This window comes from Schistocerca nitens, chromosome 1 (genome assembly GCF_023898315.1).
Source record: "Schistocerca nitens isolate TAMUIC-IGC-003100 chromosome 1, iqSchNite1.1, whole genome shotgun sequence".
In the NCBI taxonomy this organism is placed as follows: Eukaryota; Metazoa; Arthropoda; class Insecta; order Orthoptera; family Acrididae; genus Schistocerca; species Schistocerca nitens.
The window spans coordinates 167,199,970-167,216,605 of NC_064614.1; the positions used below are offsets into that span (position 1 = coordinate 167,199,970).

General features: G+C 43.9%; 1 protein-coding gene across 1 annotated transcript in view; it reads left to right on the forward strand.

The window, feature by feature from the left end:
- The window catches only part of LOC126234476 (serine/arginine repetitive matrix protein 2-like), an 894,711-nt gene that overhangs the window by 611,349 nt on the left and 266,726 nt on the right, over nucleotides 1-16,636 (forward strand). The window contains exon 6 of the mRNA XM_049943200.1: nucleotides 11,755-11,829. Coding sequence (XP_049799157.1) covers nucleotides 11,755-11,829 — 75 coding nt within the window. The remainder of the gene's footprint in view (nucleotides 1-11,754; nucleotides 11,830-16,636) is intronic.

Sequence of the window (16,636 nt, forward strand, 5' to 3'; positions counted from 1 at the left end):
TTCTGACTCGTATTGAACAATGATTTCTTTAAAAAAGTATTCATTGGGTTCAAATAAGCTCGACATGGAAGAGGATAACGGGATATGCTAAGACCGAATGCTTTAGTTTGAAAATTGTATTCAAAATAATGTTTCTCCTTCACAAAATCGGATATGAAACATTTAACAGTAACTTCAAAATCAGTGAACTTCTCAACTGTTCTACAATTCTCAATGTCGTAATTAAAAATACTGGGATTGTTACATCGTTTGGCAAAATATATTCCAAAATTTAACTTCTCTGTATCAGGATTACAAAACACACAAAATATTACCAATCGGGTATATCTAATCCACCTATACTGTACATTAAATCTGTTGGAAAATACTTGGTTCCTACATTCAAGGGTCAGTACTTTAAAATTCATCAAAACTAACAAATTGCGTTGCTGCATACTTAAAACTAAATATACAAAATTTCATTACCTTACAAATTTGTCCCAATTGCTTTCCCTTTGAGTTACAATATCAGTCATTACTTCATTTTATAAAAAATGGTTCAAATGGTTCTGAGCACTATGGGACTTAACTGTTGATTATAAATACTACATTATGCTACATCCATAGACCAACAACTAAATTCTCTGGCTTTAAGTCTTTCATCCTACCTATAAGAGAGTGCAACGGCAACTGCTTCTGAGCTCCGCGCGCCCCTACTTACAATCGATTCTGCCACTCAGGCAACATCTTTGGTTCAGTGGTGTCAAAACTACCATCTCTTCTACATATGGTAACCTTTTCAGATCATTTTTCGTGAATTACACTCCTGGAAATTGAAATAAGAACACCGTGAATTCATTGTCGCAGGAAGGGGAAACTTTATTGACACATATCTGGGGTCAGATACATCACATGATCACACTGACAGAACCACAGGCACATAGACACAGGCAACAGAGCATGCACAATGTCGGCACTAGTACAGTGTATATCCACCTTTCGCAGCAATGCAGGCTGCTATTCTCCCATGGAGACGATCGTAGAGATGCTGGATGTAGTCCTGTGGAACGGCTTGCCATGCCATTTCCACCTGGCGCCTCAGTTGGACCAGCGTTCGTGCTGGACGTGCAGACCGCGTGAGACGACGCTTCATCCAGTCCCAAACATGCTCAATGGGGGACAGATCCGGAGATCTTGCTGGCCAGGGTAGTTGACTTACACCTTCTAGAGCACGTTGGGTGGCACGGGATACATGCGGACGTGCATTGTCCTGTTGGAACAGCAAGTTCCCTTGCCGGTCTAGGAATGGTAGAACGATGGGTTCGATGACGGTTTGGATGTACCGTGCACTATTCAGTGTCCCCTCGACGATCACCAGTGGTGTACGGCCAGTGTAGGAGATCGCTCCCCACACCATGATGCCGGGTGTTGGCCCTGTGTGCCTCGGTCGTATGCAGTCCTGATTGTGGCGCTCACCTGCACGGCGCCAAACACGCATACGACCATCATTGGCACCAAGGCAGAAGCGACTCTCATCGCTGAAGACGACACGTCTCCATTCGTCCCTCTATTCACGCCTGTCGCGACACCACTGGAGGCGGGCTGCACGATGTTGGGGCGTGAGCGGAAGACGGCCTAACGGTGTGTGGGACCGTAGCCCAGCTACATGGAGACGGTTGCGAATGGCCCTCGCCGATACCCCAGGAGCAACAGTGTCCCTAATTTGCTGGGAAGTGGCGGTGCGGTCCCCTACGGCACTGCGTAGGATCCTACGGTCTTGGCGTGCATCCGTGCGTCGCTGCGGTCCGGTCCCAGGTCGACGGGCACGTGCACCTTTCGCCGACCACTGGCGACAACATCGATGTACTGTGGAGACCTCACGCCCCACGTGTTGAGCAATTCGGCGGTACGTCCACCCGGCTTCCCGCATGCCCACTATACGCCCTCGCTCAAAGTCCGTCAACTGCACATACGGTTCACGTCCACGCTGTCGCGGCATGCTACCAGTGTTAAAGACTGCGATGGAGCTCCGTATGCCACGGCAAACTGGCTGACACTGACGGCGGCGGTGCACAAATGCTGCGCAGCTAGCGCCATTCGACGGCCAACACCGCGGTTCCTGGTGTGTCCGCTGTGCCGTGCGTGTGATCATTGCTTGTACAGCCCTCTCGCAGTGTCCGGAGCAAGTATGGTGGGTCTGACACACCGGTGTCAATGTGTTCTTTTTTCCATTTCCAGGAGTGTATATTACAAAATCGGGCTCCACTAGTGGATCCCTCACACGCTGAAATATTTACTTTAATTCCCTTCATCTTTATAAGCACTAACAACGATGACCATTTTTCTAGAATGTATACGCCTCAGAATCTTAATACAGGTGAGAAGTCTACATCAGTTAGCAGAACTTTCAAAAGTTCATAAGTGGGAATGATCAACATAATAACTATACATCTTCACGACGATTGAACGCAAATAAACGACTGATGAAAACTAGTTATTTAACACAGATTGTGCACTTGTTGATTTCTGCTTACAGCCTCACAACTAACACACCTATACATCTTGACTACTGGTCCCTGGCTGGCTGATTAACTACTCGTCAACGACTGCCTAAGGCTTGGTGCTAGATGGCTGTTTATAGACACAAGTAACACTTAAATTACGAAACAGAAAAATACAAGACAATTACGTTTTAGATACTAACATAAAAGATAGAAAAAATAAAACATACAATAGACAGTGAACTAAACCAAAAGTTATATAATTAGAAAATGACAAAATCATAAGTACTGTTTTATGGAAGGGAAACTTTAATGTGCTCGGGGATTTCCAAAGTTCGTCAAGAATTTTCTAGAAAGTGATATTCTGTAATTGGGCAACTAATAAACTAACATGTTATTGAAGTTATAGTAGACATTTTGAAAGCAGAAAAAAGTGAGGCTGCAGGATTATAACACTACGTTTTGGTTAGAATTACATTCTAAGAGTGGAACATTTTGGAACTATGCATTACTTTTGAAATATTAAATTTACGGAATAAGTGAAGCGTTTGCATGAAACTGGAGAATAAGAGTTTTCAAATAAGCTGTGCCAATCCTAAAAAAGTTTTTAGCAGTACTGAATTTGGATGTGTACATAGTTTGCAGGTATCGTGAATTATGAATTTTTCTTTAAGTAAAATCTTCCCACATTAACTAAATACACTATTGCCGTCATCAGGCAATAAATTATATTGTGAATAATATAATTTATAGAAATACTGAATGAGTAATAATCTGGCAGTTTTGTGTATTATGACATAGTACATGCATTATATGCATAATTTAAAAAATTAATTATTCATTTAAGAAGTAGAATTGTAACAATTGGAGCTATTCCATCTTTCTACGACTCACTCGGTTTTGCCACGAATAGCCACTGTGGTTACAATGATCATAAAATACCGTATGATACTTTCTACCCCAAACACGTGAAAGAGTGATTTCGAGAATCGCATTAAGCTCCACGTGGTTAGCTTTGGCAGCATTAAGGTGAGGTCACGACGCGACAGTCATTGCGCTCCGAATACAGTCTCTTGTGGGTAACACTGAATGTGATAACAAGATAAGGAACAGATGAAAAAAGCTTTCTCAGCAATATCAGCGGTACAGACACAACTGAAGATACCGCACGAGGTAATGCTGTAGTTGAGACACTCGATTCGTGTTCGTGACGAAAGAGGTTAAAATGCCCGTCTGGTAACTCTTTCGCCATGCTTCTTCATATTTTTAATGTTTCTGAAGCCTTTAACTCTACAGGATGCCAAACCATAATATTTCCTTTCTTTTTCGGTAGTATTTACCGCTCACTTTTATTGTGCATCCCATGTGGATTTCCATTACTCTCGGTGGTTGCTACAATTATAAAACGAATTATCTTTAAGTTAAAGCCATTACCTTATTCTAAAACGTGTAATTATTAAAATTAAATTATCCTAGGTAATGAATTACTACAGGAATTTTGACTCATCCGCAGTATTCTGGACAAACAGGTCAGTTTCTTCATTTGAGACATAATGTCCGGACTTGTTGAAAGACTTGCTCTTTGAGCAAGCTAGGACATTATGTCTAAAAAAAAAAACGGATCTATTTATCCAGAATATTGCCGATGAGTCAAAAATTCCTGTTATAATTCATTACCTAGGATCATTTTCTCTTTCATCATTACTGAAAACCATATGCATCATTAGATTATTCAAAAATAAATTTCCTATTGCGATTTACAGTATGTCGTTACTTTCTGAAGTATAAGACGCGGAAGTAAATCTGGAGTGAAATTTTAAGTATGTTGTTTCTTTTTTTGCGTTTACTTCTTCACCATTATACATTGTGCATATCCACAACGGTGTTGTATCACTAACACGGACTTTCTTAACCACGATGGAGATGACTCATAATTACAGCCGACCAATTTGATCAGAACTGCAGCTGTTTTTTGAAGGGACTATTTTTTAAGATATATATACAGTTCTGGAATGCATGTGTTACAGTTCGCACTCGTATTTTCGTTGGAACTGTTATTTGTAATGGGACTACTAATCTCAAAAGAACGGTAGTATTTGTGGAGCATGGTTTGTTACTGAGTAAATGATTTTGAAATCTTTGTATGTTCAGCACTGATTCATGAGCCGCATGTTTTCCAGGAAATTATAAAACTTCAGTGCTCTAGTGCTCAAAAATAATACATTACATTAATGAAAAAGATGGTTTTCATTTGCTTCAGTCAGTTTTGTAGTATGATGTGTGCAGAATGCCTTTTATTTTATTCGAAAAGCTGCAGATACGCCGGCGTACGTAATGGTCATAAGGAATCTTTAGAGAACTTTGTTTCATAGAACCGGTATGATGCTTTCGACGTAATGGTCATAAGGAATCTTTAGAGAACTTTGTTTCATAGAACCGGTATGATGCTTTCGGTATTCACAGCGCTCAACGGTTCATCGCCCACATTTGTACCTGCTAGTTGCAAAAACCTAATTCGACGAGGTGGATATCTTAAGCTGTTCATTGCCGTGCAGCCCTCTACCTTTTATTGAAGCAGTTAATCTGGGACTACAGGTGCTTGCCAAGATAAAGAAAGTAACACCTGTCCCAAACTAATCGATAAAATCATTGAATTTAACAATGATTAATTGTGAGGTCGTGCCTGTTGGTAGCTCGAAAGCTGAAATCTAGGTTCAACCATAAATAATGTACAATCGTTAACTTTATGCCTTAATTATCACAAACATCTTCACATTAAAATCTTCATTGCATGGAAAGCATTTACATCGTCCTCATAGTAGTTTCATTGTATAAGATAATGACAATATAGTGACAATTTTCCATGGATGAACGTTTGTAAATGTTTCTCATGCAATGAAGTTTCTTCTGTGCAAATATTTCTGAAGATGAAGACATGTACATTCGAAATGAGTGTAATTAGTGCTTTCGCGTTAATAATGATGAGCCTTCATATTAGCTTTCAAACAGATACAAAATTTACGAAGGGCTGAAACTGTGTGCCAAATGTGCTATGTGCGCTCGCATTATGGTGTACACAGTAAACACATTTCCCTGGCAGTAGTTAACAAAGCGTCCGAACCTCCTAGTTTGCGCTGGATCTACAAATTATCGTGGAATAGATACGTACAGCTCGTGAATTATTTCCCGAGGAAATTCGTACAGAGTAAAGGACGTCTTGTTGTACATGATGAACTGCCCTTCAAAAGTATTCTGTGTACCAGACCGGTTTTAGTGGCATCGGACACAAAGCAAAAACAAACAGATGTACGAGGTGTGTTCAAAGAATGCCGGAACATTCGCAGTTTCGGGCCAATAGTGTGTTGGAGCAAAATGCAGTTGGCATCCCTGCGCGCGCCTGTGTTTAATATGTAACTGCCGAATTTTCACTGTCGTATGTCTGCTAGTTACTGTTCAGTGCTGTATTGAGTAAAACGTTGTGTGGCTCAGTTTGCGAAATTCAGTATGGCAGAGTAAGAGGAGCACCGCTTTTGCATTAAATTTTGCGCGAAACTCAAGAAAAGCTTTACAGAGACACAGTAAATGATGCAGGAACTCTATATCCTTTCTTCCAGGAGTGCTAGATCTGCAAGTTTCGCAGAAGGGGTTCTGCGATGTTTGGAACGTAGGAGACGATTTACTGGTAGAATTGAAGCTGTGAGGACGGGTCGTGAGTCGTGCTTGGGTAACTCAGATGGTAGAGCACTTCCCCGCGAAAGGCAAAGGTCCGGAGTTCGAGCCTCGGTCTGGCACACAGTTTTAATCTGCCAGGAAGTTTCATATCAGAACCCTAAGGTGATGATTGCTTAAGCCATACTCGGTTTTACGAATAGTTCAGACAGTTTAAAAATGGCCGGATGGAAGTTAAAGATGACCCTCGTTCAGGACGCCCTTTGACGCTTATGTCAGCAACATCAACGAAACTGTGCGTGCCAATCGAGACTGACTCTCCGAGAGATTACATTCACGTTTCAGTTGGATCATGTCACGAAATCCTTACAAAGCATATATGAATGCATCGCGCTGCCGCCAAGTCCGTGCCACGTCTCGAGAGTCAAGAACAGGAAGACCTTCGCCTCGCAGTCTGTGAAAAGCTTTTGGATCGCGCAAATGGGAACGAGATGTTCCTTAAGAGAATAATAACTGGTGATGAGACGTGGGTCTACGGCTGTGATGTTGAGACCAAGGTTTAGTCTTCACAATGGGTCAGGAAAGGTTCTCCCAAGACCAAAAAAACCTCGTCAGGTCAGGTTAAATGTCAGAGTCATGCAAATAGTCTTTGATTTTGATGGATTAGTTCATAACGAATTCGTGCCACAGGGACAAACTGTTAACCTATGGTACTATCCGGACGTGTTGCGACGCCCGTGAGAAAAAGTTCGAAGGAAACGGCCTGAAATGTGGCGAGACAATTCATGGCATCACAATAACGCACCCGCATATTCATTCCTGTCGGTGCGTCAGTAATGCGCAAAAGACGAAATCACTGTGCCGCCCCAGATCCGGTCCCTGCGGACTTTTTTATTTCCAAAGCTGAAAACGCCGTCGAAAGAACAAAGATTTGCAACGATAGACGAGATAAAAGAAAATTCGCAGGCGGCGCTTCGAGCGATCCAGCAAAAGGCGTACCAAGATTGCTTCCGGAAGCGGAATCGGGGTTGGGAGCGGTGTATTGATTGTGGAGGAATGTATTCCTAAGGAGACCATACACAATAAGTAAAAGATAAGCGTAGAAAAATTTTGTGTATAAAATTCTGGAATTTTTTGGACAGACCTCGAACACATATCGCTGCCAATAACACAAGTACATTTTGTACACACTAAAACAGAAACAAGATTACTTACATATTGTGCACTTCTACACCAAATGACGTGTCTGTCGAGTATAAAATCTTTCTAATGTTTAAAAAATGATGTGGATCTAGAAAATATGGAATCCCATGAATGTTTAAAATCTAATTATAACCCTGTACATTACCATGGCGTGCCCCCGGTTTCATGTTTTCTGTGACAACAGTGTCCGACACGAGAGGGAAGTGTGGTTGCGGTTCAGCGCTTCAAAGTTACGAGGGCTCTTTATAAAGTTAAGTTACACATTATAATGGTAAGTCAAGTAACTTTCATTGAATGCCGCATTACACTTTAAAGTGACACAGGTACATGACACCAGTTTTCAGCATATCACCAAGTGTGTGTAAACAACTGTCGGAACATTCTAACAGTCCTCGGTCAAGGAGCCATCGAGAACCGCTGTGTGTGGACGTCCTCATTTTTGGAAAATCCCCCCCCCCCCGTGATTTTCTTTCGGTTTGCCGAAATGTTTACCTGATCATTGTCATGTGTGGTCGATGGCCTTCTTTCACGATCAGCATCACCCCACGTCTGTGCCCCCTTGGCCAGTTTGCTGGCACCACTCCACTACGGTTGAGGCAACAGAAAAATTTGTGCCAAGTTCTATGGGACCAAACTACTGAGGTCATCGGTCCCTAAGCTTACATGCTACTTAATATAGCGTAAACTATGTTACGCTAAAGACAACACACACACCCATGCCCGTGAGGCAACAGCGCATTTGGTCAAGATACCGACAGAATGTCACGGTAAAACCGTCAGCAATCTATATGTTTTGCCCACAATAATCGCACTTTGCTGTGTGTTCCAACTTTGGAGAATATTTCCACCTGCTGCGTAATTTCACTCGCAGCCTGTCATGACCGTACCGCAGCACAACTGTCTGCAGGAAACCCGGAACGTGAACCTCCTCCACTCTAGTTGCGCTGTGGTCTTATCGTAGTGTGCAACTTAACTTTCTTAAGTCCCTACGGTATACCATGTAGACACAATGGTTTGTGTACCGCAGGGGTAAGACAGATAATGGACCCCACCGTGGCCGTGTAGGCATAGGTACGTAGAGCGTTACAATTAGATTTTAAATATTAATGGAGTTCTATTTTTTCTAGATCCATGTAATTTTTAACTATCATATTAACTTTATACTTGAAATACACCTTATTTGATGTACATGTATACAGGTTGTAAGTAAAATTGTTTCCACTTTAGTGTATTCAGAATGTTCTTGTGTTATCGACATAGATATGCGTAGATTCCTTTGTTTACGCTCTGTATCAGATGTCATTGATGATGGGCAATACGTCAGTATACAGGGGATAGCACATAAATAATCTTGATGTACAGTTCTGGGTATATAACATGATGCCCTCTATGAATTAAATTACATACAAGCTATGGAGCACACAACACTGTACAATTTAATATTTCATGATTGTGTTTCAGTCATACAAAATTTTTTGATACAGCAAAAATTTTGTGTTTCAGCTCATACAAAATTTAAAAATACCATATGAGATATGCGTACATGTCGACATCCCATACATAGGTTGAGTATTTCAGGTTTTCTGCATCTTTATTATAAATAACATTAGGTCACCACACGTGTTCACTGTCTTAAGGTCTTCAACCAGTTCTTTTTCACAGTCCCCTTCTTTATCCCAGGATTGCTGCAAAAAGCTCGAAACTTGAACCGAAATTGAGTCGGCAAGTAAACGTGGAAACTGTCAAACAAGGAGCTCGTCACTAAAGGCCCCGTGGTTTAACATTCCATCGAAGAACGGAGTTGTGGCGTGGGACATAGGTGTGTTCATTATTTTTTTGACCATCTGCTTACCGTATATAAATGCGGAAGTACTGGGTTCGCCGCACTAATGGCTTCATGTAAATCATTTTTTAACAGTGGCGTACGATTCATTTCAGCATGTGAAAGGCAAACAGCAGCTTTATTATTTGGCACAGTGTGCTTTTCATTGCTAACGCACAGTATGTATATCACTTTTAAATGCCGCCTGACTGCAGCCAAATTGTGTGTGTGTGTGTGTGTGTGTGCAAAGCAAACACTGTAATTATATATATATTTATTGCTCGCCTTTTTGTGTGTAGTTTTTTGTAAATAATTAACTTATTAATCGTAGTTTGTAGTGCATTTGGTTTGTAGCTAGTGCTGCTGGTGCTGGTTGTTTTTATTAACTGTGGTTGGCTTTACTTGCTGACAGGTATTGTCTGGCGTGGTATTTGGTTACAATGCCTTCCCTGCACCGCATGCCTCATGCTGTCACAGATCGACTCTTACTTTGTCCACCCATAGAATTTTCGTCAAACTAACGTTTTACTGCACCAATTCATATTATTCACCAATTGATGAAATATCTACTCTGACATGAATATTGTTCCTTATTAAATTATCATCGAGCCAGGCCATCCAAGTTAATGTTTTCCGTGAGTTCCCTTATCCGTCTGATGCGAATGCTAGAATGGTTCCTTTGAAACAGCAAGGCTACTTTTCTTCTCAGTTTTTTCCCAATTAGAGCATCTGTTCCATCGCTAACAACCTCTTAGTCGATGGGACGCAAAAACCGTAATCTTCCTTTTCTTAGTCCCGAGATTGTCACGTATATCCAGCACGACACGTACATTCTACATTCACACTATGTAAGCCATAATACAGCATGTGATGGAACAGTACCTTGTCTAACAGTATCTCATGTTCCATCCGAAAATAATCCGCTCTGGAATAAAGATTTGGTATGCCTCCGTTTCACCTCAAATTTCTCTGACTTCACCGCCATATTCCTTTCGCAACACGCGTGTGGCAGGAAATAATATTTTACTTGATTATTCTTGCAACGTACGCTCTCGGAATGTTTGCGATAAACCACTCCGTAATGCATGACGCCTCTCTCTCTCTCTTGTAGCATCTGGCCTTGGGGTTGGATGAACGTCTCTCTCTCTCTCGTTCTCTCCCTCTCTGACGCTCTCACTATACTATGAGAACCACTGACGAAACATTTTCTCTTTTTTGGCTCTTCTCTATCTTCTTCATTAATCCAACCTGACAAAGGTTGCTCCTTTTTCCAGTGAATCTGTAATCGAGCAGTAGTGTCTGCCGTTATTTATGCGCAGTAAGCTACGTTCGTTCTCTCTGCACGGGGCGTTGATCCTCTGCTGGCCTTCCTGCATTTCGATACAACCCTCTGGAGCTGCAGTTTCACCACGAATGGAACGATTACTTTCCACTGCAGTGCCACCAGGACGAAAGCCTGAACGAGAAGAGTCGGACGTTCTGACACGTAATGTCACCGTCTACCGGGCGTTGGATCAAATGGGAGAACACTTGATGGCGTGGCGATGCTGTCGCCTCCCTCCCCCCCCCCCTCCCCCTACGAGATCGAAAATGATACCAGTGTTTACTGGATTCTTAGGCCATTTCCCAGATTCCTACCTCAATCCCCCAAACTTCCGAAGGTCCAAAATGAGTCCCCCACCCCTTTTTTCTGCATTTTGCCCTCTGTATCCGTAACTGGCTGATGTATGCAAAACTAGGAATGCTGGGGCGAAACGTTTGTCCCCTCAGCTCTCTCATCTGTCTCATCCCCTGGATATTTTACAAAAAGCGGAGTGGCAAAGCAACTGAGTGTTAAGCCTCCCCCAAGACCTCATGTTACAGTAACATCCTTATTGGCGGCGTCTCAGGATGAAAGCACAATGATGAGACAAGGAACGCACATTTTGGTGCATGACGCTTCAATTCCGAGCCTGGTCATTCAAATTTAGCCCTCTATGATTCTATAAGTCACTCAAAGGAAATGCTGCGAGGGTTCCTTTGAAACGAATGTGGCAGATTTTCTTGCCACATCCGAGTTTGTGCTGCGGCCCTAAAGACTCGTCGTCAATGGGACGTTAAACCTTAATCTTCCTGTTTTTACGTAACCACCTTTGGCTATTTGCGAAGGTAACACCCTTCTGCCCCACCTTCCAGATGATGGAAACCGTCCAAGGGTGCGCAACAATTTTAAACAAACTCTTTGCCTGCATTTACTTACTAACAGTTAGCACCACATCTCACAGCTGCGTTTTAAAGTACTTCCCTCAAGCAACCACACAAATATCACAAAATTTAAGGAAATCATGTCTCCATGAGATCACCTCACATTCTATGTTTATGTAACGCTAAGGAGCAAGCACAAAGTTTATCGTCAAGTAACCCAGAGCGGAGTTGTGAACAGAGTGGAAATCGATCTGTGACGGTCGCGAAACTTTTCATCAGAGTAGTAGTCACGGCAGAACCGCTTCCTGTGTGCTACTGCACAAGACGGCGGTGCAGGGAGGTGCTCGGTGAGCTGGTGGTGGTAGAGATGACGTAGCATGTGGTGTTGGTGTGCAGCCAAGGGCAGCCCGCTGCTGAGGGACGTGTACCGAGCTCTGTCGCCCTCCTGCCGCGCCTTCCTGCTCGCCAGAGGTACGTATGGTACACTGCGTCTGCCAGTACTCTCTCTGTGTCTGTGGCGTCGTGTCCGTCCGTCTTCTCTGTGTCAAGTGACCAAACAGGCAAGTGGCTTGACTTAGCACTATCTGTTGGCACAGTCCTGCTGCGGGACCGCTTGAATGATGGATGATACATTAAGATTCTTTGACTGTGTACTGATCAAATATCAAGTTTATTGGTTGCCACAACAAAGGCAGCTATTTTACGTGGAGTTCGATATGTTAGTTCCACACTGGAAGTTAATTTATGCGATGGTGGGTATATTATGCTGAAGACATTTATTAATTGTAAACCACTTGCGCTTGAGTCCCCCATTTATAAACAGTATTAAATGAAATATGTACGTGGACCAGCTGCAGGAATGTAATTAAAGTACATCATGTTATGTTAACCGGGGACCTAGAAACGACGGAGAGGCTCCGTCCCCGCCGCAGCCGCAGTGGTCCGCAACCCCACGTCTACAGCAGTCCACTTCACCCCTCCGCCGCCCCACACCGAACCCAGGGTTATTGTCCGGTTCGGCCCCCGGTGGACCCCTCAGGGAACGTCTCACACCAGTCGAGTGTAACTCCTATGTTTTGGTGGTAAAGTAATGGTAGTGTACGCGTACGTGGAAAACTTGTTTGGGCAGCAATCGCCGACATAGTGTAACTGAGGCGGAATAAAGGGAACCAGCCCGCATTTGCCGAGGCAGATGGAAAACCACCTAAAAACCATCCACAGACTGGCCGGCTCACCGGACCTCGACACAAATCCGCCGGGCGGATTCGTGCCGGGGACTGCCCGGAAAGCCGTGCGTTAGACCGTACGGCCAACCGGGCGGGCATAAGTACGTCATAATTACCTTTGTGTCTACAAAATATTCTGTTTTGGTCCACTTACCCTTCACACACACACACACACACACACACAGTTGCTGTGGTGTTCATTACATTATCAGGAACAAAATGCTTCCTCGTTTCTGCTCACGCTTCCTTTTAGATTTACCAGTTTTTTGTTACTTCCTTGAAGTGAATTGCTCATGTTGCTTTCCGTGTCCATTGTATCGCCAGTGAATACACGCAAGAGGCAGGCTACAAAACGACGAGAGCAAGTGGACGTGTATAATCCCTATGTCCAGTGTAGCCAACTCATGTAACACATTATGCACTGACCCCCTTTAGGATCAACAAGTCTTAGAAGTTGCCTCTATGCCATCTGCTGGCCTTCGTAACACCTACATCATCCATCATTAGGGAGAGCCTATTTAGTATGTGGATGTTCTGTTCACTTACCACCTAACAAAGTAGAAAACACAGTTTATGCAAAAATGCCGCTCAGCCCCTTTAGCATAATAATCCTTAACCCGTCATGGGGTTTTCACAGGTAATTTCAATGTATGTTGGAGCAACATACAGGCTTTATTTCACCAAAATCGGATCACGAAAAAATTCGCAATTTAGAGTTTTATCTAAATCCATAGTCTCTCATTGTTTGTCTGACATTCTGATCTCCAAACCTACTTGAGGAATTTTCATGGTAACATACAAACTTCATTTAATCGAAATCGAATCTAGAAGAAACAAACGTATTTTAATGTTTTATCTAAAATCGTCCGCCCAACTTAGTATTTCAGATGTTTAATCATCACGACGTACTACATCAAAGAACCACTGTTCGTTCTTTGAGTGACAGACGTATTTTCGGAGCCTGCTTATTACATTTTGATTTAGTTTTGTTCACGAGTAAAAACGCCTAGAAAACGGTCGAGTCGTTTCGAACACATTAGAACGGCAAAAAGACTAAGCTGTCTCAAGAATCCACTGAAGTAGTAAGGCGAGACTTGCTGTGGCACAAAACCACCGGGCTTTAACTCGCTCTTCGGAGAGTGCGGCGCGATGTAGCTCTACTCGAGAGCATCATGCAATATCTCGCTCCTCAGAACCTTTCACTCACCGAGGCTTAAAGTTGTTTCTCTCCAACGTAATAGTATATAAGCGGAAATTTTGATGTAAAGTGGCGCAGTGCTCAAGTTTTCATACCCCGAATCTTCTACATTCCTAATAGTTGATCATTTCGCTTTAAACTTACAGTTCCAAGTGAAATTATGCCATGACCATAAACAATGCACAACGCCAGAGGCTGCCTGTTGCGAGCGTATACGTCAGTGTTAGTTGCTTTTCGTACGGCGCGCTCTACACGGCTCTCTCGGGCGTTAGTGAAGCAAATAAGCTCTTCCTTCATGTCCCCATTCTTATTACTTCAAAATACACTCCTGGAAATGGAAAAAAGAACACATTGACACCGGTGTGTCAGACCCACCATACTTGCTCCGGACACTGCGAGAGGGCTGTACAAGCAATGATCACACGCACGGCACAGCGGACACACCAGGAACCGCGGTGTTGGCCGTCGAATGGCGCTAGCTGCGCAGCATTTGTGCACCGCCGCCGTCAGTGTCAGCCAGTTTGCCGTGGCATACGGAGCTCCATCGCAGTCTTTAACACTGGTAGCATGCCGCGACAGCGTGGACGTGAACCGTATGTGCAGTTGACGGACTTTGAGCGAGGGCGTATAGTGGGCATGCGGAAGGCCGGGTGGACGTACCGCCGAATTGCTCAACACGTGGGGCGTGAGGTCTCCACAGTACATCGATGTTGTCGCCAGTGGTCGGTGGAAGGTGCACGTGCCCGTCGACCTGGGACCGGACCGCAGCGACGCAAGGATGCACGCCAAGACCGTAGGATCCTACGCAGTGCCGTAGGGGACCGCACCGCCACTTCCCAGCAAATTAGGGACACTGTTGCTCCTGGGGTATCGGCGAGGACCATTCGCAACCGTCTCCATGAAGCTGGGCTACGGTCCCGCACACCGTTAGGCCGTCTTCCGCTCACGCCCCAACATCGTGCAGCCCGCCTCCAGTGGTGTCGCGACAGGCGTGAATGGAGGGACGAATGGAGACGTGTCGTCTTCAGCGATGAGAGTCGCTTCTGCCTTGGTGCCAATGATGGTCGTATGTGTGTTTGGCGCCGTGCAGGTGAGCGCCACAATCAGGACTGCATACGACCGAGGCACACAGGGCCAACACCCGGCATCATGGTGTGGGGAGCGATCTCCTACACTGGCCGTACACCACTGGTCATCGTCGAGGGGACACTGAACAGTGCACGGTACATCCAAACCGTCATCGAACCCATCGTTCTACCATTCCTAGACCGGCAAGGGAACTTGCTGTTCCAACAGGACAATGCACGTCCGCATGTATCCCGTGCCACCCAACGTGCTCTAGAAGGTGTAAGTCAACTACCCTGGCCAGCAAGATCTCCGGATCTGTCCCCCATTGAGCATGTTTGGGACTGGATGAAGCGTCGTCTCACGCGGTCTGCACGTCCAGCACGAACGCTGGTCCAACTGAGGCGCCAGGTGGAAATGGCATGGCAAGCCGTTCCACAGGACTACATCCAGCATCTCTACGATCGTCTCCATGGGAGAATAGCAGCCTGCATTGCTGCGAAAGGTGGATATACACTGTACTAGTGCCGACATTGTGCATGCTCTGTTGCCTGTGTCTATGTGCCTGTGGTTCTGTCAGTGTGATCATGTGATGTATCTGAACCCAGGAATGTGTCAATAAAGTTTCCCCTTCCTGGGACAATGAATTCACGGTGTTCTTATTTCAATTTCCAGGAGTGTAGATATACAAAAAAACTTCGTAAGTAAAAAATAAATTCCACTCGCGAAGTCTCAAGCACAGCTACAAATAAAAACCCGCGCAACGCCGACTTTCTCAGCTAGTTCTGAAATACAATCTCTCCATCAAACATTAAGATTAAAAAGAAAAATGTTGCATGTATCATGGTTGCTTTTTCTAGGTGTTAGCTTCTTCTTTGAGACAACATCGCAGATCGACTATTTCTGCAGTGCTTTAGCGTGTATCGTCTGCTGGCAGCTACAGGTCTATAGGCGGCATCAGTCATTGCGTGACATCCAAGTTGTGGCCTGGAAAGAGAATAACTTCTGGGAGAGTTGGCAGCTGATTGTAGGGCAGCGACCGAAACGAACTGGGTCAGGCATCTACTGGCAATAATTCTTTGATGATCAATGTACCCAAATTAGTATTGAGCGACCTCTGAGCAACTGTTACTGAGGTATGTAAATATTTGCATGGTTTATTGAGTATTAAAGTCTTCACTGTAACGAAATTTGTCACATCAGGCCTTGCTGCAAAGTATTTCAGACTATCTCTCTGTTTCTGCTCTCTTCCCGAACGTTCTGCAAAACTTTTCCCAGGTATCTCCCTCCATATGACTGAGCAGTTTGGGTTCACTTTGCCAAACAAATTATTCGTTAACAACTTCCGTTGTTGCTGAGTAATTCCTTCATTTCCACTGCTACAAGAAACACACACTTGGAAAAATGTTACTATTCAGTAGCACTTCATTTTTAAATAACGCATGGTATCTATGATGTCTGCAGACTCCTTGTGCTAGTGGGCTACAAATACTGTCAGCTCCCTTCAAATATCTTCACTGTTTTCGTTCTGACCCATAGGAGAAAAAATTTGGGCTGTTTTTCCTATCCCTCCAGCTGCTAAGATAGCTCTCGTTGGAAGACAGTTTCAGCGTCATTGTTCGGCGAGTCTCTCTGATAAATACTTTCAACTGTTACTGTGGTAATGTATATGTTTACAGGGTTTGCTGAGTATTAAATTCTTCACTGCAACAGATGTATTCGTAGCTGGTAGGTATGAATTATAATGCCACCAATGTAGGGTGCTTTCCAGTACCTGCAGTAAAAATGT